The sequence below is a fragment of the Centroberyx gerrardi genome, chromosome 15 (assembly GCF_048128805.1).
Source record: "Centroberyx gerrardi isolate f3 chromosome 15, fCenGer3.hap1.cur.20231027, whole genome shotgun sequence".
In the NCBI taxonomy this organism is placed as follows: domain Eukaryota; kingdom Metazoa; phylum Chordata; class Actinopteri; order Beryciformes; family Berycidae; genus Centroberyx; species Centroberyx gerrardi.
The window spans coordinates 8,992,564-9,015,522 of NC_136011.1; the positions used below are offsets into that span (position 1 = coordinate 8,992,564).

General features: G+C 45.0%; 1 protein-coding gene across 2 annotated transcripts; it reads right to left on the reverse strand.

The window, feature by feature from the left end:
* Window positions 1-74: 74 nt before the first annotated feature.
* On the reverse strand, window positions 75-22,571 carry srfb (serum response factor b). Of its 2 annotated transcripts, none has more exons than XM_071922581.2 (8): window positions 21,715-22,571; window positions 17,748-18,014; window positions 8,583-8,823; window positions 6,027-6,191; window positions 4,680-4,790; window positions 3,796-3,993; window positions 3,441-3,517; window positions 75-2,649 (listed from the first exon to the last, which is right to left on the reverse strand). In XM_071922581.2, exons 1-8 carry the CDS (start codon window positions 22,357-22,359, stop codon window positions 2,554-2,556), a joined length of 1,800 nt encoding a protein of 599 aa, XP_071778682.1. In that variant the 5' UTR covers window positions 22,360-22,571; the 3' UTR covers window positions 75-2,553. The 2 variants fall into 2 exon arrangements, with proteins under 2 accessions (XP_071778682.1, XP_071778683.1); XM_071922582.2 differs by having other exon boundaries at window positions 3,416-3,517.
* Window positions 22,572-22,959: the final 388 nt, after the last annotated feature.

Genomic DNA, 22,959 nt, shown 5'->3' on the forward strand with positions numbered 1-22,959 from the left:
AAAAAAAAAAAAAACTTTATTCAGTAGGAGGTGTGGTCATTCCTTGAAGAGTTCATTTTGTGTTTCATTCTGTTTTTATTACAAAAAAATCTGTACATATATGTTGTTACATAAAGATCCAAAAAACCCAAAAGTACTAAAACAAAACAAAAATACACAAAATAACCATTTTATCTTCCAATGACAATGTGAAAACCACAAATTCTATTCAGTAACTCCCCGTACAAATTGTATTTTTGAATAAACACCAGATAATTAGGGGAACTGATTATTAATGAATGTAAAAATGCCTATAACATACAGTATGTTATTTTTCTATGCGAACAACCCATCGACCAGGTCCATTACAACAGTGTGCAGGATGACATGCACACAACAGTCCTGTGTAAAAGAAAGTCTAGCAGGACGATGCCCTCTCTGCCAGTGAACGACCGAGCACCATAAGCCACGGTGCTTTATCCTCTGTCACATTCTCTTTGGCTTCAAGTCCGCCACGCTCAGCCACCCAGCTAATTCTATAATACTGAATCAAAACTCTAGTTTAGTTCCCTGTGGGCAGAGCAGAGGATCGTACAGTAGGTCCGAAGTAATGTGAGCTGGTCTGGAAATAAGCGAACCCTAAATTTCCCTTGGAATGAACGCGTATTCTGAAATCAGCCAAGGAAAAGAGGCACTATGGTGCAGAAAGGCTCTCAGTCTCACCCAGCTCATTCCTAACATGATTGCTGAGGTACATACTGAGATTGCAGTCAGCCAGGGCCTTACAATTCTAGTAAAAGAAATATATTAACTTAAGCACCTGAATCATCACTTTTCCAAATTCAGAGATCATTGTGGTTACTAAAAAATATTCATCCCCAATGCCAGTGTAACAACAGTATCGAAACAGCATTGAATACGACTGAATGACGGCGTTCCATCCAAGGAAACACCAATGCCTTGATTGCAGTATTGAAGTGGCATTACCAAGTTACAGTGTTAAAGCCTACTCTTGGTAAAAGAAACAGTGTTTTATCCAATGCCCTGACTGAAGTCACTAGTAGCTTCACGTGAAATAAAAAATGATATCTGCAGTCTGATGGATGTAAAGCAGGGCAATAGATTTACAATAGATCACTCGTGTATCAAATCAGCCAACATAAAGAAAAGTTCATTGCTTACCCATTGTCATTAGTACTTGTTTGGCACTCAGGCTTGTGTTACCCAAAGGAGGATCAAGTCATTAGTTATGAAAGCATTTAAAAATAAGTACACAGACCCAATCTGATGTCAGTTTTGCTCTACCTGTGGCGCCACTTTCGCCTCATTACTAGTTTTGTGTGCTTGAATATCATTTGACTGATATCATTTTGACTCAAATTGATTATTGATTGACAGCTAAACATAGTATATTCCCATTTGTAAACATTGAAGCAAATTGGGTCTGTAATTTGAGATTTTGCAGAAAGTTGGGATGTAAAAATGTATTTTCCATCAGATTGTCCTAGCTTTCAAAGATATACCTCTAGTTTCTACACTTAGAAAAGTCCCAGATCAGCTTCATGAGGAAACCTCACATGCAAAGTTGATGTCACACTACATGATTATGCTGTCAGCTATTGCATCGACATTGAAATTCATCATCCCGGCTGAACTAGAGAATATCTGAGCAGTGAACCATAAATATCTAATGTCTCACATGTAGTGACCCAACTCCTGGATCCTATTTGAGGGATAGCCTTAAAAATGTTACAATCTAAAACATAGAAAAATATCCAGCGTTCTTGCTCCATCTTGACATGAAGTGTAGTGAAAAAACACATCTCAAAACTCCCACCAGCATGACAGTAAATCAACATAATATGTTCGTATATTACATTAATTTACATATCATATATGATGTGTAAATAATCAATTTCTTTATGCAAATCATTTGCATGTACATACAAAACAGCTACGTAAAAAAACAACTACATGCCGTCGCACAAACTAAAACAGGCTAAAAATACAAGTTTTCAATTAAAAAAAAAAACAAAAGAATTATGTACATTTCCAAACGTCTCTTTTAAGTCGATATGCATCTCCCCACCCATTTACAAACCCCAGATATGCACACACACAGACACACACATGCTTGTGCGCAAACATTTACTCACACTCGAACATTCAGACAAATGAATGTCTCTTTGGCTGGTGTGAAGCTGTGGCACCTGCAGTGTGTGTGTGTGTGCACGTAATGACACGTTTTTTTTTTTTTTAAAAAAGCACACGCACGCACACACACAAAAAAATAACACCATCTACGGCATAGAAAATAGGTTCGGATGACATATAGTGAACACCTCGATATATTTCTATGCTTCTGCGAATATATTTATATACCAAAACATATACTCACAAGGGTTAGCCACACATATGCCCTTGAGTGTGTGTGTGTGTATATATGTACTGTAAAGCCACATTCGGAGGTGTGACGTGAAACTCTGTAGGAAGGCATCAATAAATAGAGATGTCAGTCAGTCTGTATATCTGTCTGTGTCCCTGGGTCTGCAGCTAGAGCGCTCCAGCCGTCTGTCAGTCGCTCTTAGAGTTCTGTGCAGCGTCCAGGTTCACCACCTGCAGCTCCGTCAGGTTACTGCTGCTGCCGCTCGACTGCTGGCCAATCACCATCTGCAACACAACACAGCTGCGTCAGCACGCGGGGCCGACAGCCAATCACAAAGCCACGTCAGACAGGTGGACAGACACCCAGCACAGCCGGAGCCCGAGCCACTGAGCATGCTGTACGACATCAAGTGGTGTAACGCTATATGCTAGTGCTCGATACTTCATATGATAATTAAGGCATTTACTAGAAAATGTCAAATTAAAAGCATTCTTCCATCCCCTATGAATAACTTTAACGCTTTTGTAAAATCCTTTGGGTTTTTTCTTTTTCCAACAGGACACATACTTCCTAATCAGGATCAAAAAGTGCTCTGTGAAATAGTGCTCGGTGGAAAAAATGTAATAATTAAATCATTAAAGACAGGTGTATTTTCATATAAAAGCCTTGCCTTTCTCAGTCACTTATCCAATTTTCCCACAGCAATTAATTTAAGTTTTCACTTGATCTAAAAAAAAAAAATAAAATACATTTTGCCCAAATCCAAACTCCCTATGGCTTCTTTCACCAATCACAACCAGAATGGAGCTCATCAGTGAAGACAATGGGACCTGATGTTCATGCATTGCTAGAGAGGCGTTGTGTTTGGTGCACTGCGTGTGTATTGCTGCAAGTCACAGGTGTAGCCAGATGCCATCTGATCATCCACATCCATACATAGGAGGCGGCGGGCCAAAACCCCGCCCCCCCCCGGTGCCAGACAGTGCTCTGTTAGGATGCATTAGTGCGGTCGGTGGCATGCTGGTTGCATAGGGAATATGAGAGTTTCACTTGTAAAATGGAGATCTTGCCGTACTGGGTGTAGCTGCACCGCTGAGACGGGGATCTGCACCGTGCCTGGGGGTGCTGTGAGGAACACCTGAGGGACAGCACCTGCACACACAAACACACACATGCTCAAACTCAGACATTTTGAAATGGAATTCAACAAGAGTACTGATTATATACAGTATAAACACTGCTTATAATTCTGTGCAGTGCATATCCAGAGGACAACTTACCTGACATAAGCTAAACTGTCCTGATGCGGCAAAACCCACCCATCTGGTACGTCAAGTAGGTTAAAACCAACACTCAGGATTATTTACAACAACAAATTCACCCCCACCTGTCACCTTACTAGTAACGGTGTGTGTCGAGTGGCGTCTCACCTGTATCCTGGGCCTGTGCGTGCGACACCTGCATGGCGGAGGGGCCCTGGGAGAAGGCGTTGAGCACGGCCAGCCCCCCGTCAGTCAGCGTCGGTGTGGAAGCGTACATCACCGTGTGTGGACTGGGGTACATCATGTGACCCGCCATGGACGTGGGCATCGAGGAGGTGACGATGGTTGCTGGGAGACTCACCGTTGCTGGAAGGAGAGGGAGGAGGAGGAGGAGGAGGGGGAGGGAGGGGGAGGGAGGGGCGAGGAGGAGGGAAAGAGAACAGATGTAACGCAGAGGGCAACAGGCGTCTACAGGTTTTGTCCAGCAGATGGCGATTCATAACCATAAGAGAGGCATTACCACCAGCTCTCAATTCAATTCAACTTTATTGTTTTGTGTTATTCTGTGTTGGGCATGGATACTACCCACAGTGACAAAATGAAACTTAAGAGGGAAATATAAATAGTTTCCTAAACAGCTCTGTCCAGAGAAAGCTGGACTCAACACCGCTCCATCTTTTCCCTCTCTCTCGTCCCTTTGGTATCCTTTGGTATAAAGCCATCATGGACCAGTAAACATGAGCGTGCTGCGTGCAGTTTACTGACGTCACGTTAACATTATTTATGGGTATTCACATTTTTCAAACAGTTACCTCTCTCTGCCATCTGGAGCCGCCAACGTGCAAAATCGCATCAGTCGTATAAAGCGACTGATGCATAAGATTCAGGTACTGCAGTTATTAACAATGGCCAGGATGTTGGTATAAAGGCCTGGTTCTCTTAGGAAATTCTCTAAATTCCCATTCAGGGAGGTGTTTGGAAAACCCGAACCTGGCCTGAAGCAGACAAGACAAGACAACAGATCGTCGCCTTAGAGGAGGGACTGGACCTACCGGTGGAGTTGGCGGAGGTGTGGGAGATCTCGGGGCTGCTGTCGCTGTTGGAGCTGGGCTGGGTGTTGGGGTGGACCTGGATGGCCTGGAGCTGCTGGGGAACCCCTGCTCCTGGAGCCGCACAGGGGGAACACAGCCACTACAGTAAGTCACCAGAACCCGCACCGTTGAATAAATCTTTATGATAGTACCGGATTATGTTTAGTTTTATTGCACATGTTTAGTTTTATTCTGTTATAGTTCATTTTCGTTTATTTCCGCCATGATAAAACATAGGAGCAAAGCGATTTAAAAAAAGACCAGTGAAAAAATACAATAATGAAACAGAAAGAAGAGAAGCAAGTTCATGTTTGTGCAAGGTGCTTATAAAAATATCAACATCAATCAAAGATATTTAACAAATATATGTCTTGACTTGTCCTGTTTTATTACCTAATGTAACATGTCTTTCAGGATCCTGAAAAGCAGGGCTATTATTATTTTATTAGTAGCAGTATTAGTATTAGTAGTAGAAGTAGTAGAATTACCTGTAGTTGCAGTAATCGTGGCAGTATTAGAAGAAGTAGTAGTGGCAGTAGTGGTATTAGTAATAATGGTAGTGATATTAGTAGTCGTAGCAGTAGTAGTATTGGTATTAGTGATAGCAGCAGCAGTAGTAGTGTTAGTAGTAGTAGGAACAGTATTAGCAGTGGTGGCAGGCATAGTAGTGGTGGTTGTGGTAGTAGTAGTGGTAGTATTGGTAGTCCTAATATTAGCTGTATTATTTTTATTAGTAGTAGCAGCGGTTGCATTAGTAGTATTAGTAATAACGTTATTATTATTATTATGAGGTGCTCAGGAGCACCTCTATAAGAGCCAGGCTCTGTGTGTTCATTTGTTGGTTCGTTTGTGTGTGATGCTTTTTGCAATGTACTGTGTTTAGGGGAATTATGGTGTGTGCTCTTTAGGCCATGCAGAGCCCCAAGAGCCATGCGTAAAGGAAATACAGTGTGCACTCGTACACCAAGCAGTACGGTAGAAGTCACACAGCCAGCTCTAGGTAGATACAAGGTACATTTACATACCAGTCAATGCATGAATTAAATATTTTGTTCAGAGATTGCCTCAATTCCAACAACACTGTGCCACTTTGGTGTTTAACAGGTGGAGTTTTTAAAGTCAACGTAGTTTCACTCACTCCAATCATGCAAACCCCCCACTGCCACCCCTCCACCCGAGCAAAACACTTATTATTATTATTAGTAGTAGTAGTAGTACTATTTCTCTCCTCCTAGGTTTTTATATCTGCTGCAGATCCTAGCAGCCAGAGTGGGACAGCACGGGGCAGACTGAGGCAGAGCAGGTCACCTGTGAGGGAGACGGCGGCAGGGAAGCGGAAGACGGCCTGCTGTCCCTGCTGTGGCTGCGGGGCGGCGGCCAGGGCCTGACCATGCTGCCCCTGGAGGGCCAGGGAGTGCTGCTGCAGCTGGCTCAGAGGAATGGTGGGGGTGCCGGGGGGGAGAGGAGTGCCTGCTGGAGAGAGACACACACAGGAGGGAGTAAGTCTTGATTTAATGAATGCTATATATCCGTTCTGGAAAAACCATGATTACCTCAAGTTCATTTAAACAATAAGCCACAAGAGGCCAAAACCCTTTAGCGGTTTGAAAAATCGCTAAGCCAAGGCCTCGACTGGCTTACTGCTTTTAATAAATGTCAGGGACACACTATTTTGATAAGAAATGCAAATATTCAAAAAATCTTTTATTTGAATCAGTAAATAATTAAATGTTATTTATCCATCTAGCAACACACAGTAGTTCTTGCACAGTAGCTAAACAATTTAGTTGCTAGGCGACACACATACAGTAAATAGCAGTATGATTGATTTCCATTCAGTGCATTTAAGCAATAAGTATTAAATGCGTATAAGTAATAACTAAATAAAAGCTTATTGCTTATATAAAATGGCAATGGAAAGAATGCAAATGTTGAATAAAACTTAATTTAAATCAATGATAATTCAATAATAATTAAATGTTCATCTTATGCAAAGCAACATATTTGAATAGTAGCTAAACAATGTGGTTGCTAAGTGACACATAAGTACCGGTATGAGTGGTGATTTTCGGTTAGCACATGAATATTCAAATGAGCTGTTGTGAGGTCAAAGGTGTGTTTTCATTGAGTATTTAACAATGGCTTCAAACCTGAATCAGCTAAATTCAAATTTAGCTTAAAAAAGTCAAATAATTTTTGTGTTACTATTTTGTTATTTTGTAAGCGACTTTCTTTTCAAAAGCAGCGTGATTTGTTTTAATTTTGTGCTATCAATCATTCCGTCAGAGTAAATCTCAGCAGATATCTTATTTTGGAAGGGAACTCTCGAGTTACACCCTCACATTTGGTCATATGCTCCATAGACAGTTGCTTCGTTAGGGCGGGCAGGCCTTCTCAAGCTGTCAGCTGAGGAGGGTTTAGTGTGGGAGGGTGTGTTGTTCCACCTGGCACTGCTGCTATGTGCCAGACAGGTGGTGGAGAGGAGAGAGAGGGAGGGAGAGAGGGAGGGAGGGAGAGACGGAGAGATGGAAGGGAGGGGGGGTGATGGGAAGAGGAAGACAGGGAAAAATAAAGAGAGGAGGAGAGAGAGAGATGGCGAGGGAAAAAGAAAAAGAGAGGCTCCCTGGCTGTCCTTCAGCTGTCTGTCAGAATTACACACAGGAGCTGTTAGTGAGCATCACATGTCTGTCATGGCAGCCATGGGAGAGCACAGTCACCCAACAGACCCACAACAACCAGCTAGTAACATTACTGCCAACACCTAGAAGATGCACCGCTGACCGCCATCAGGCCTATTCAGTTTCATAGCTGTGCAACACAGCCTAGTATCCTGCATGATACAGCAGCAGCATATGGAAAAGAAGAACGCACTGGACAGCATTTAAGTTCAGACCAGGGTTTCTCAAACATTTTCAAGTCATGGACCCACTCAAATAGACGCACTTTAGGGCATGGACCTCCATTGGATGAGATTTAGTCCCAGGACTACACTGTACATGGAGATAATAGTGCTGAGAGTGAAAGCTATGATTAGAATAGTCATTCTTATACATCCTCTAATTGGGATCATTTCTGATGTATTAAGTGACCCCTGGCATCCCCAGACCCCAGTGAGGTAGACCACATATTTCACTGCAAATCCACAGTGTAAATTGATCCAATGAGAGAATCCATTTAGAAATACTTAAGAGATCCCCAAATCAGAGCCTGCTCTCCCGATACCCTCCTTGTGTTGGTGAAGCAGACGTCCCTTGCGTGTCACAGTGTGTCTGTGAAGTCCCTCTAATGAAGGGTCACGTCTAGTTCAGGACCACTCAGTCACAAAGCTCCGGCTCCACAAAGTACGCCTCAATTATAATTTCAGCACGAGCCACCGATCCTTCATTGAATATTCATGACTAATTATGGGCTGTGTTCGTCAGCCCTCTTTGCCAGGTCTATTGTGTCCCGCTCGCCTAATTATTCCTCTCCCAGAGTGGCAATCAAAGGCAGGGCCTGTCGCCCATAGATGTGGCTTTCCTGGATACTGGGGCTTTGTAAAACCCAAGGAGGCTGAGCGTTGGTGACTGGGTCTGAAGGGCTGTTGTGTGATGTAAACAGCTTGGAGATGGAGACACGACCACCCCTGGGTGACGGCTGAGGTCATGGCACAGCGCCATTCAAATTCTAATCATGTCATAAGCTAGACAACACTGACGCCATTAACATAACGTGTAGGCCTGCAGAAGTGTCTTTTCTTGACCACAGCGCGATTCTACAGAATGGCAGAAGTCTATCAGAGACAAAGACACAAACAATAAAAGCACCCCGCCCAACGGAGCCCTGCTTGAGGACAAGACACCCCGGGTTTTGCCCCTTCCATACCTGGCATGAAAGTGAAGCCGCTGGGCAGCTGCATGACCCCCGGGGAGGCGCCGGTGGTCTTGAGGACGGTACCGTTGGCGCTGATGTTGCTGCTGGCCGAGACGGGCGCCAGGTAGTTGGTGATGGGAAACGAGGGTCCGCTGCTCACCTGCATGGTGGTGGAGGTGGTGGGCACCGTGGACTGGGCGCTGCTGGTGGTGCCTGGCAGGCTGGCCACCGTGAACGCCGGCTTCAGCGTGTCCTGAGGGAGAAACAGCCAACACCGTGAGTAGGATAAGACTGGGTCAGGTAACATGATGAAAGCAAAATTGCAATGGATTCTGTCAAGGGAGAGAGGTGTGAAGATGCTAATCTGGACTTTCTGCTACTCTATGGCTCATGACCCCTTAAAATAAAGAGATGCCCACTCAGGACCCCCGTGACAGGTGTGCATATGCAGTTCAAACGAAGAATGATTTTCCCTTTTCAGGTTGTTTAATTTGATTATTTATGAGAGGCCCAGAGGCTTAAAACTGTTCAGCATTTCACAAGAAAAAGGCAAAACATTGAGAAAAATCAGAAAAAAATAGACATGAAAATTAATCTGTATGGTAGATATATGTTTTTCCTATACCATAAATCATCTCACAACCCCCCGAAATTAACTCACGATCCCCTGGGTGGTCCCACGCCGTGCTAAAGACGTCGAATCCAGCTGCTGCCAAAGCAAAATCAATAGAGTTTCAGTGGAAGACACCTAAAACAACACTATTAATGGGGCTTTTCCTCTCTGAGCAGCTGAAAGCGGAGCATTTACACAGGGCATAGAGAAACGACTGAGGTGGAGAGGCGGGGGGCGTTAATACTTGCCGTATTTTCAAGGATGAATGGATGCTTGACAGAGACCAGAATGGGTTTTAATAGACTTAGTGCAAATGACATAAACAGGGTAGAGTAATAGGCTGGGATCCTTCTGTAATTGCACCCATATGTAAAATACAAACTAGTGCAGAGACCATCTACTTGAGCGATTCCATTCTCCAACCAGGAAGGACTATAGGCTGTGTTCAAAATGGGAAAAAACAATTATTTAATAATTTGTTCAAGTGTCTACATTGAATGAAGGAGTAATGCTCTAGGTTGACTATATAGGATAGCAACCGGACATTATTTGGGGCATTCATATGGCAATATACTGTATATAAAAACTGAACCCTTTCCGCTACACCAAAAGCTTACTCCATATCTTAAAATGTCCAAGAGAGAGAAAAAGATATAAATAAATCATACTAGATGTGTATGTGCATGGCAGTGCATTGTCTTTGAAGACTACGACACTAGACTACCAACTGCATCCCTCATATTTTGATAAGTTACAATGACAACTAAACTGACCACCTAACATGACACCTCTATAAAAGACTTACAATTCATGCAAATGATCACATCCGACTTAAGATCAAAGGGGGTGAGAAGCAGCATCACACCATACACCGATGTGAACATCAATTGAACCAAAGAACACAGGATGTTTTGGTGAGTGGGCTGTGCGAGAAGAGGCGGGTAGGCGTTAGGCCAGGATCATAAAGCACATCTAAATCCACCGCGCCTGTTCCTACACACTCATATAGCAATTGCACATGATACTAATGATCTGTAAAAGCAGAACAGCAATAAGCCTAGACATTAGAAAGGCTGTCATAGTTCTCTTTGCCGTGTGCGTTCAATATTCTCTGAGGATTTTCCCAATGATTAAACATGGATGCAGAGGAGGGGCTGACACAAATCAGTAAGGGCAGAATATTAATTAGCTCGCATTAATCAGGGATGTGATCACTGCAGCACAAAAAGCAGGGAACAATGGGCAAACAGGCAGGACAAGTGGAATGCCCCATCCAAAATGAATGGGAGTTGTGAATCCTGGAAAAGGGTGCTGTAGAAACAGGCTAGCCCAACCTCTTTTGGCAAACGTGTAGATCAGCACTATTGGTTTTTATATGTGACTGATTACATGTGACTGGGTGAGAGGTAGAGGATCCAGCATGGACTGCACTGATAAGGCCTTCCAACCATACACTACCATGCACACATGGACACAGAGCTAATCCAGGAGATGGATCCCAGTCTTCAGCCACACAGCACTGCTGGACACATCTGTAGAGTAAAGACAGTACTAGTATGCCTCACTGAAATGACTGGAGATTAGATAGGATTTATTTAATGAGTTTGAACACTCATAAAGCATTCATAAATAAACAATCGAGGGTGTCACAGTTGAGTCAGAGACTTGCGGTCCTCATGACACGCAGATGACAAAGCAGGATTTGTCTAATACAAGCTGCTCTGAATCAACAACAGCGCGCTATACAACAGCTACGCAGTGCTGAGCAGGCAGTCAGTTTCTCTGAAGCTCAGATCAGAGCCTTGCTGAGGGGCTCCGCTAGTCCAAGGTCCTTTACCTCTTTAGTTAAACAGCAGCTTGAAAGCTGAAGGGGGAGGGGCATGGAGAGGAGTCACACTTGTTGTGCTCTTTTAACCAAAAGAAGAAAACTTGAATGAATTCACTCAAAAAGAATCTATCATCTATTTGCTATCATCACTATCAGCCCCATCATCCGTCACGTCACATGATCGCTGACAATCAAACCATGATACAGCTGTTAATAGTCCCGTATTTGCCCAGGACACTCTAAATTTTAGTTGTGATTCAATTTATGTTCAATAAGCTTTAATAGGACAAATGGAAAATCTCACTCAGTTGCAAGTCATTCGTAACCAGGTTGGCAGACAGGTTACGAACAGATATAACGTCATGATAACAGCTAAAAAAATCCCCAAAACCAACGACCATGAAACTAACATCATGCGTGTTACAGTGACAGTGGGCCAAAAAACATAGCACAGTGACAGCAGTGCCTCTGGTGTTGAATCGGCTTAAAACAAGCCAAAAGCTCTATTGACACTGGAGCTATGCCACGAAAACTAATAGAAATATACCTATAAGTGCTTGGAGCATCGCAGTGGCGTGGTGGCGAGTAGCACTTATTAGCCACAGAAGTGAGACAGAGAGAGTGTGTGTGTGTGTGTGTGTGTGTCAGGCTGAGGAGAGACAGGGCTGTACGGGGTTGAGACAGGGGGACAGGGGGACACGGGACAGGGGGACAGGCGACAGGGGAAAGGATAAGGGCGAGAGTACAAACAGCTGAGGGTGCGGACAGCTGGCGGGAAACCCGAGCACCTCTGAAGGAGAATTAACCCATCCCGCGCCAGCTGAGGCGGCAGGAGGCCACGTGTAAAGACAGCCGCCATCTGACTCTGAACAGTCCGCACCATTTAGCCCTCGGGCCGCGCGAGACCCACTGAATTCCTGCGACAGGCAGAGATGTTTCTCCCTCTGCGCTATTGTAAAGGAGACAGCATGGCTCACTAAAGGACAAGGTCATCGTGTTCTAGCCCTTTCTTCACGAGACGCGCATAAACACCAAGTCGACAAATCAATGCCTGCTCTTGCAACACCTACTCAGGTCCAGCATGGCAACAGAAAGGACTGAATAGGGGTAAAAAGCACGTAGGCTACAGTAGGCAGCTCCATTCGCCAGGTTTTCACCTATCTGGTAAAGCAACAGCAGCCTCAGTATAGTCACGCTCCCACTATCTCTGTGACCTACATATCAGTCCACCACTGACCTACTGCTTTGTTTGACCATCTCCATGTGTCTCCTGTTCAACTGGCCATTCTATAAACAGCGCTGGCTTTTAGTTCAGAGTCAAGGCAGCACATAGTAAACATAGGCCACAGTGGTGTAATGCATTCCTTCAGACCAGAAGCGAGAGGAGAGAATGATGCGTCCGGTGCAGCCACAACCTTGAAACACCATCATTTCCTCCTCACTTCATATCCATCTCCTGTTTCTTCTGATACGATCTCCACTTGCAAGTATGGAGGAAATTATGACAGCGCTCTTCATTCAATTATGGTGTGGCCTGCAAGACACTTAAGCAACATTTGCTATTTAGAGGTACTCTTTTACAGTCTTTATCTTTCTGTCAGTGACATATGAGAAGTGTGTAACTCGGTTGCTAATAAATGGAAAGCAAATCCCACCATCCCCCCCCAGTGACATAGAGTCTGATGAAGTCTGATGAAAAACAATGATATACTACCAACACATCCTACTGTGATGCATACTATGAATTTTGTTCATAAAGATTTGAAAACTTCACAAATTAAAATGTCACAAATTAAAAGTTGTTTTGAGAGTTTGATCTCTACATCCCATCCATCTCTTCCTCTGTTTTATTTTCTGACCATTTCAACCTCACCGCCGCTCTCATCTCTTAGGGAAATCAAAGCGTGGCTCGAAGAAAACACCGACCTGGGGAAACTCGCCACTTAATATAATGAGCCATCAGAATTTAACAAATGAAGTCTCAATTTATTGTCGGTAAGAATGGAGGGCTGAGCCGTTTGGAGTAAGTAATGAATCCTCTGGACTCATGTATCAGTCTGCGTAGCTGGCAGAAGTGCCCTCTTCCACATGCTATTTAATCCATTTTACAATAGAGGGACATTATCATACTCGAGCTACGCAGAGATATCAAGTCTCATACACTTCACCCTTGTTACATTCACCGTGATTACATACTAAGAATCTTAATGTGGAGGATCAGGAGAAAGAATCCAATGTATAGAGATACGGGACATCAGCAAGTCTTACATACACACAGAAAAACACACACTTCAAGGGTGCTCTGGTTAGAGTTGTGGTGCTATAGAGAACTGTATTGACTAAATGAACCCTCTCATTTGTTCAAGCAACAAAAAAAAAACTGGTAAACCATTTTCACAGAGTTATTTTAATACTGCTGGTTTTGAAAATGTTCTGCATTCTTAAAGTGTTCTTCATAGCACCAAAAATAGTCCTGCTATGGCACAAGCATAAAGAACCATTTTCTAGATAGTAAACACAACCCGTTTTGTTAAGGGTGTACTTTGCCCTCCTTGCAATCACTGACATCATCCTAAACAGCATAAGGAAATGAGAGAGTGATTAAGCAGAGAAGGACACAAATGATTCACTATTCATGAGGGATTAAATCATTCCAAATTGAAGGTGACAACTGGCAGCCTAGTGCAGTGTTGGTTGGAGTGCCCATTGTGCAGCCTACTGGTGGCTGGCCCTCTTCTAATCTCCCATTTGCTGGCTCCCATCTCCCAGTCTGTCACCCTGCCAGCAACATGGAATTTGCGGCTCCGTTTGGGACTGCTAAAAAAGGCAAGGCAGCCCAAGTGGAGGAGGTGCAGCCAATGGCGGCTGACCTGTCCAGTTGCTTGCTGTAAAATAAGGGGTGGGGGGTGGTGGGGCGGGTGACATAACGCTGCTTCCCTCCCCCTCTGGCACAGCCACACATTGCTCTCCCCATCCAACTCCTCCACCACCCCCATCTCTCTCTTTCCCTCCCTCTCTCTCTCTCTCTCTCCAGACACTCTGTTTAGGAGCAGCCTTGTGATAAGAGCGCATATCTGGGTAAATTAACTTTCCATTATCTCAATGATTCTCTCTTGTCACCTGGCACTTCAAGCCGCTGCCCTGGCAGTAGCGGCGAGACAGGAGAGGACAAAAGAGGGGCGGTACACAGAAAAACACCATCTATTAAAGTACAGTTCCCCATATCAGACTGCAAATGAATCATCAAATCAGCCCAGTTCCTCCGGGGAGACCAATTCAAATGCATACAAATGAAGACAAACTCAAAAGGCATGCAGTATGCTGAATAATGAGGCCGTCAAATCTGTCAAGGGATGTCTAATTAGCCATGAAACGCAGGGAAAACAAACATGTCGGTTGGTGGTCAGCGCTGCGGCCTCGGTGTGGAGGCTCTCCGGTCAGTGGAGCTCTCCGTTATGGACGTTATGGTGGCGAAGGAAATGCGATCCGCGCTAACGAGCAGTGGGAACAAATAAACCTCACCATAATTACAACAGCAACAGTGCTGGCAGCCAGAACAGCAGGGAGACAGAGTGAGAGAGGGAGAGAGAGAGAGAGAGAGAGAGAGAGAGAGAGAGAGAGAGGGAGATGGAGAGAGGGAAGGAGAGCACGAGAGAGAGACAGTGGGGGAGGGAGGAGGCGAAAGCCAAAAGAGGCTGCGTCACTTCTCTATGCAAACACAGAGTTATGTGTTATATTTTATGTGTTGATTGTTGTGTTTTCTTGGTTAGTTGGCTGGTTTTCCTTTGGGGGTTCACCATTGGGATCCAAAAAAAACCAACATAAAAACATCTCTACTGTAAGCTCTTGTTTTCTGGTGTACCCACTTTCCCTCAACCTGCCTCGTCTACTTCTACTGCAGTTGGTGATTTCCTACATTTCCCAGAAGAGCAGGTGTGAACTTGTTGCATTCAGCTGTGGGTTTTTACTTGTAGGTGGAGAGAGCAATAGTGATACCAACAGCGATAGCAGAGCGAGTTTTTTCCAGACCCTTACTCAAAACGCAACATGTCTTGTGGCTGCACTGCATTCTGGTCTATTGAGGCTTCTGTCAGTAGAGACACTGGTCTCTCTGCCTCTTCTACGATGGATTTCTCCCTGTATGACTGTTGAACGTTGGTGCAAAACGATGGGTGTAGACAGAAGCACTTGCTCTTTGATTCTGAGGGACTGATACCAAAACCTGATGTTTACCATTGATGTTTTAAATAGCTGACTTTTTTTTTTTTGCTATGAAACTCCATTGTAGCTCTGCTGGAAATATCTGGACATGACGTCATGTTGTTTATGTTTGGCCAGTTATCCATAGGAATAAGAAAAATACACCAAACAACAAAATGGGCCCAGAAATGCAAGGTACAACACCAATAGCTGTTTTTCCAACAGCATTAAAAGTGTTTTAGGATAGATTTTTCCTTTACTTCGGCAAGAGTACAGGCAACAGGCAACATCACTTTAGCAACAGAATTTCAACCATCACATGATTTTGAACAAAGCTTGACGGCGTCTCATCATGTCTGCCTCACCTAGCACCTAGGCTTCTCTCTTTTGCTTCTCCCAATCCCCTCCACTTCCCCCCCCCCCCCCCCCCATCACCCAGCCCAAGCCATGAAATGTTTAGACTAGCTTGGACTGTATGTATGACATACTGCTCTCCTGATGAATAGTGTCCAGACACTACGGAGATGCATGCAGCGACCGTGGCCAAGAGCAGACCTACTGCAGAGGAGCGCTCCCCAGAAATCGAGGGCTCCAAAACCACCTGCCATGTCCTAACCATAACAGCGCTGATCCCAACATGGATCATGCGGTGACAATTTCTAGTGTTTCCTTCTGTGTTCAGCACTCTTGGGGCCCGTGCTGATCTCCCACACTCGCAACTGCACCGGGGGCAAAGGTCACAGCGTCATCGCCGACCCCCCCTGAAAGACGTCATACGAACGGGGGACATGGAGTATCGCTCAAATGTTTCCATTCCACCCGTCCTGTTAAATATATATTGCTCTCCCCCACCCTCACTCCCACTCATATGTACATCCATACCTCCCTCCATATCACTAAATGAAGGGGGGAAAAAAAGCAATCACAGGACTCCAAAGACAGCTGCAGCTTATAAGGAATGCAAGGGGCCTCAGCCAAGAGAACAGGCAGGGAAACCATACCATATATGGCAATAGAGGCAGAATCTAATTTTTATCAATGAGCGGAGCTGGCATGAGAGTGGCTTAACATTCAAAGGTTGATCCCCCATCCTTGACAGTGTATGGTACGCGTTAGTAGCCGCCTTGTAAAAACAGCGCGCAGGCAAATAGGCCCAGAAGTGTCCGCGTTCAAAGGGGCGTACTTAAGCCGTGTAAACAGCGGAGGGAATCTCGGCTTCCAGCACGTGATTGCATGAAGGTGCGGGACAGCGAAGCGTGTCTGCTGACAGATTCACAGCGTCTCTCTAAACTCGCCGCTGTGCGAAACGTTCAAAGGCCCAAGGTTTAAGAACGGTTGCACTGATTAACGTAGTGAGGAGATAAAAAAGGTCAGCGATCGCCATGGGGCACACAACCAGCAATACAGACACATAAACAATTCGATTTTTAGGTTTTTCGAGTAGTGTGAACTCATCTTTGATATTCTTGAAAATATCCTATGTTATGGAACTAGCATTAGTCTTATAGGAGGTATACAACAAATTTCTGTCATGAAGATAAGTTGGGTAAACTCTACTTCACAAAATGAATAAGAGTATAAACTGAATTTGGGTCTGTTTAATTTCCAATACATCCCTGATTATGTTATCTACTAACATGACACAGAATAACAGAAGCATCACACAGAATAACCAGTTTGACGTTCTAATATTTTCAGTAGTACAAGTACAACACGCTCCAGCGTTTGAACCATGAACATAAAACAGCTCTATCTCCAAATCAAAGGTAAACAGTGAAGAACTACATAGCAGGCTGCGTGTTTCTCATCCTAATACAAGCCAGGCCTGCTGTGATTTATATTTTCAGAGTGTTACAAGGCTTTCCTGGGCAAAAGGTCAGCAATCTAAAGAGAAGATAGCTCCCTTCTATCCTGCCGACCGGGATAATATTCCACAGGTTACCTGGCTCTCTCTCACTCCACAGCCCTCTGAAGGAATACTGAGACTTTTGGTTAAATTAAAAATGACTTAGTGCGCAATCACAGCCAAACCACAAGCAGTGAACCAGAGGCCTCAAGTTTAACAGGCACAAGTTCAAAACTCAGTTTACAACAGTACAAAGCTTATTTTCCACAGCTGGTTGTGGGTTTGATTCATTTGCTCTTCCCGTGTGCTTGTCTGGCCTTTTCTGGAGAGATTTCCCACCATATCCATTAGTGACTCTCTATGGTGCTTTATCTTAAAAAAAAAGAAGAAAATCCACTGTCTGCAATTCATGCTTTCCATTAGAGACCAGACAGTCAGCAGGTCAGAAGAACTCTAAACTCAAGTACCATTGTTGCTGAACTAGAAGTGGGCCGTGGGGACAGGTAAAGAAATGAGTGCATTCAATGTAGTGATTCACAGCTACAGCCTTGCTACTGTCTTCAGTTAGTAAAGGTGGTGATTTTTTTTTCTTTTATAGGATTTGGGTTTGTTTGCACACTCAAATGGGAGATTACGATTTCCCTACTTTTTGTGTTCTCGATCAAATCAATGAGAACGGGCAACTCTCACCTTAGTGTCCCCCAAGCTCTCCGACTCGGACACCTGGTAGGTGAGGTCCGTCTCCTCGAAGCCCGTGGCACTCATGCGCTGGTCCGTGGACGGGTCGGAGCGCGGCGGCGAGTCCGGGGAGTTGAGGCACGTCTGGATCAGGGCTTTGCCCGTTTCACTGGTGATCATGGGTTGCAGCTTGCGGGTGGCAAAGGTGTAGACGTGGCCTGTTTCACTGGCCACCAGCAAGAGAACCTGGGTTCCTGTCAGTGTGGAGAGTTCATAGGCCTAGCAAAGAGAAAAAAAGACAACAAAATGATTTAAGTATCTGGCTGAGAGGATATAGCCCAAAGTATGGAGCACTGCAATGCTGGTATAAGAGGTCAGGCTCTATTCTTATAGCCATTCAAACATCAGGCAGATATGGTCCACTGAATCAACGTTTGCATTGCTTTTTTCCCATACACTAATTACAGTAACCTCAATATGTGAGGGGACATGAGCGATCCCAATGGTGAACCCCCAGAGGAAAACTAGCCAACTAACCAAGAAAACACAACAATCTAAAAATACCCGTGTAGTGAACTCTGACGTATAGCATAAATGCAGCTAAAATAACATGAGATAAGGCTCCCAGAATAGAGCGCGTGATATAGCTGAGAGACTGATTGCAGCAGGGGACTGGCTTGGATAGGAAGGGGGTTGTGGTAGTAACCCAGTCTCGGTCTTGATGGAGGACACGAGGAGGAACTGTTCTTAACGGGCAGAGGCGGCTGGCCGTGAAACATGAGACCACCAGCACACTCTGCCGCCTTGTCATTCATTATATAGCACACGCGCAAACATATACATTCACACTCAGGGGCGCAAGCAATGGGACAAGAAGATTAAACTCTGTCCAACATAGGTATACCACACGCACACACACACACACACACACACACACACACACACACACCCACACCAATGCTGCACTCAGAGTGAACTCCGGAGAAGGTCTTTTTATCTAAATGAGTCATCAGTTATGTGGAGGATGCTTCTGGTGCGGCGAAGGCACAGTGCCATTAACATCACCTTGGTGAGCAGAACGCAGCCTGAGCTAGCTGATAGATGTTCCATTGTTGGCTGCAGGGCATTACTCTGTCAGACAGAGCAAGGAGGTGGAGACAAATCACATTCAAATTAAAGGGTTTTATTGAGCAGTTATAATGCGATGCATTCATGCTAGATTAGTCTACTCCATCAAGCTCTTCCTTCCTTAACACTTTGTTCATTATGGGCCATATCAGTCCAATCTTGCACTAGCTGAAACTGCCCATGTGATTGCCTTTTGTGTGTAATGACATGATGGTAGAGGACAGAGAGGCTAGTGTTGGCCGATCATGTCAAGCTGCATTGCATTGGCTCTCATTCTGGGCACTTCAAACTTCAATTATGCAGAGCTTTGTGTGTGTGTGTGTGTGTGTGTGTGTGTGTGTGTGTGAATGCATTTGAGTATGTGTGTGTGTTAAGGAACAGAGTAAAATGGGAGTCTCTAGCTGGTTGTACAATTCACCTCAGATTCCTAATGGAGCCTTGAAGCAGATAATGAACTATACAGCTCTCAATGATCCTCCTCCTCCACTACCTGCTCCCTTGATTAGTTATGCGGCATCTGCAGAGCGGTACCCGACAACAGTCCCTGATGTCTGGCTGACATCCAAGATGGAAAAGGACAAATTTTTCAACTTTAGTATGCTAGGTGGGAGTGCAAAATAGCACAATACTTTAATGAGTTTGCTTGGTCCACTGGATTTCTCATAAATTTTCAGGATTGGGAGTGAGGGGGTCTTCAGATCAATCGGTTCCTCTGCAAAGCAGTCAGGTTTATGCATCAAGAGGATGGGGAAAAGTATACATACTCATTGATGAGTGTACATATCATGGATTCTGACATGTGTAGCTATGCACTTCAAAACTACAAATGTCCCCAAGGCTCATGATTCATGTGGACTCTTTTTTAATGTTTTGTCTTTTCCAACATTGTGCTGGATATAGAGGATGGGAGGTTCATATCAGGCCTCTTGGTGGTTGGATGCCACACCTGAAGGTAACCTTAAGGTTGGAGAAGCACACTTGTGAGCTGAAGGTTGCTAATTTAACTCCCTAGACGTCCCTCAGCAACTTCTGTGGAAGTGCCTTTGAGCAAGGCACTGCTCCAGTGAGGCTTGTCAGTCGAAGATTGTGGTTGTACTGGGCAGCTCCCAGGTATAAATGTGTCTGCAACTATATGGAGCATGGCTGAAAAAGAGCGTGCATGATCAGATACCTTACCCTGACAAATAACAGCAAAGGAAAAAAATGTATAAGTGACCTGACCTGGCTGTATGTGCATTGGAAGGAGGAAACAAAAATATATCTCCATGTGCGCAAGTTAGAATGTGTGTGTGTGTGTGTTTATTTACTCAGATTTAGCAGATAAGAGAAGGGACTCAACACAGGTGAAGTGACCCATAAAGGGTTTTGCTGGCCAAATAGGCCTAGGCTTCATCCTTCAAAATGAAACTTGGGCTCATCCTCACACAAACCAGGGTTTGAGACCAATCTACTCTGAATCTTCCCAGTCCACCCACTTGTCAATTGCTCTGATGGCTGACATACTGTAGGCAACATTTTCTAAATCTCCATCCCCAGTGTGTCAAATAGCGTTCATGTTGCCAAGTGCCTACATAAAGACACCTCAGTTTCCACGACAACAGTCTAGGATACCAAAAAAAAACAACAACAGCAGAGTGCAAAGCACAGTCAGCTTCAAAGTAAAATAAGGGCAAATGAAATGAAATTCTTGCACTACAATAAAGCATAGCCTGCAAGTGTCTTTTTGAAACCATAATGAAAAATGAAAATCTATGTCTACAGCAAACCAACTCTGTTGTTGCGCTTTTGTTCAAGAGCTGACAGCTACCGCTTGTCTCCAAAGAATCAACTTTAGATAGGCCTCGACGCCAATTGCTGCACAATAATAATACTCTGTTTTGGCAGCAACTGTGCAGTTAAGTCTAAGTAGGAGTGTATTGCTTGGATACCGGAGTTAGTAGGATGGTAATGGTGGTGATGAGTATTGCCTTGGACCAAGTCCTGCGCCTATCATCTTTATCATCAACACTACTAATGATGAGCCCGTCCCAAGTAAACATATTACCACTAGTGTAAAACTGAATCCAAGTCGCCACTGGCGTTGTAATGTACAATACTATAATGCGTGCACAGACTCCTCTGTTCTGTTTGAGTGCCCTTTGACTGTCCTCTGATCTGTGTCCCTGGGGTTTAGTCAGCTGTTGGCACCAACAGGCCCGGCTGCTGCTCACCGCCACATGGCTGCCGCCTGCAAGCAAACCCTCATTTAGAGTGGGAGAGAGAACAGTCTGTGCACGGAGGGCTAGTGATGGTAGCTGCCTCAACAGTTCCTACGCATGTGTGTGCATGAAGGTGTATGGGTGTGTGGGTATGTGTATGAATGTGTCTGTCAATCTGTGTGTGTGTGCGTGTGTGTGGTATGGTAGGGGGTGGGTTCACGGTCAGAAATAGGACTGTCATTTGCTCAAGTCTATTTAAAGCTCATTGCCAGTCATGACTGTTTTGACTTCCTCTCATACAGTGAGTCAGTTTGTGCCACAACATGTTTTTTTTCCATGCATAGTAGTAAAAACTGTTCCCCTTGATTTGCTGTAGCCTTTAGTTTTACTGTACTTTACTGTAGTCTTTATGAATTCATTTTATATGTATTTATTGTAACTATTATTGTGACTATTGACATAGTGTTATGTGCAGGCTATTAAGACATAGCCCCAAGGAGCATTTTTGTCAACAGCATGAATGAACGAATGAAAACAATGCACCATCCAATGCTGCAGTAGGCTACGCACAGTCAAGCAACACTTAAGTGACACTTCAATCAAGTGTTACTGTACTGGGATTAGATCCAAGAGAGCAGCTCATGTCAACTCACCTTCTTCATTATACCCGTCTTCCTCTTGCTGAAAGTTGTGTACCGCCTCAACTTGTTGTCAATAAATTCCATCTTTATCTTTACGCGCCCACGTGTCTTCTTGCCCGGCTTTGCCCCGGCAACCCCTCCGGGAACCATGCCGTAACCTCCGGGGGGAACTCCCACCTCCTGGCCCGTCACCGCAGCCTCCATCTCCCCTCTCTCCCGCTTCACCCCTCTCCTGCTGTCCCCGAGTGAACCCATGGGGTCATCATCATCTCCCGAGTCCGAGTCATTGTCCGAGCCGCTGCACATAGGCGCGCTCTCTCTGTCCGGGTCGAACCTGCCTCCGTGCGGCATGCCGACTCCCGTGGTCAAACCCCCCATGCCTCCCTGGCCGGCGGTCTGCAGAGGGGTCAGCCCCGTCCCGTTCCCCGGTCTCCCACCTCTTGGACCTCCATTACCCCCCAACATCCCAATACCGTCCCTGTCCCCCTGTCGCCCCGCAGCACCGGCGCTCTCGCTGACCCCCGGTAAAACTTGCCCTGCTCTGACCAAAACGGGACGGATCCCGCTCCCGATAACCCCCGAACTGTGTCCTGCGGTGCCCCTGCCTGAAGCTGACCCGTTTCCAGATGGTGCCGATCCAGCCTGGCTCGGTAACATTCTATTTACGGGGCCGCGTCTCTAAACACCAGCCAAAAAAGCTGGAGCACGTTGTCTTGCAAATGACTGCTAAAGCGCATACAACCCTGGGCCACAAAATGTAAACAAACCGGGACAGTTGTTGGTTTGGAGTCTCTCGGAAACTGCCGAGACAAACTTTCGAAAGTGATGCTGCCCCGGAGACCCTTCAACCCCGGCTCAGTTTGACTCAACCTCCTCCTCTATTTCCAAAACTCTGAGCACTTTCTCAAAAAGGAAAACGCGAAGAGCGCCGTCGATGTGGCTCCGCCGTATCATGTAGTGCGCGTTGTGCACCAAAAATGTCGCCAGAGTCTACCCGTAGGTATCTAAATGTTCATTTTAACTCCGTCAACATCGCAATAATTCTCTTATCGTGGTTCATAAACATATGAAATCACCGTAGTTTGAAACAACATTAACGAAAGTGGAGTAATATCGCAACCAAGGAACTACTTTCCTCCTTATAAAGAGATACAATGTTCCCTTATATGGTGTTGTCTCTCCTTATTTGGTGAGTCACAGCGTCGCCTATCGATTGGCTGAAGATGATCTGAGTAGCGCTGCCATTGGCTAACACGG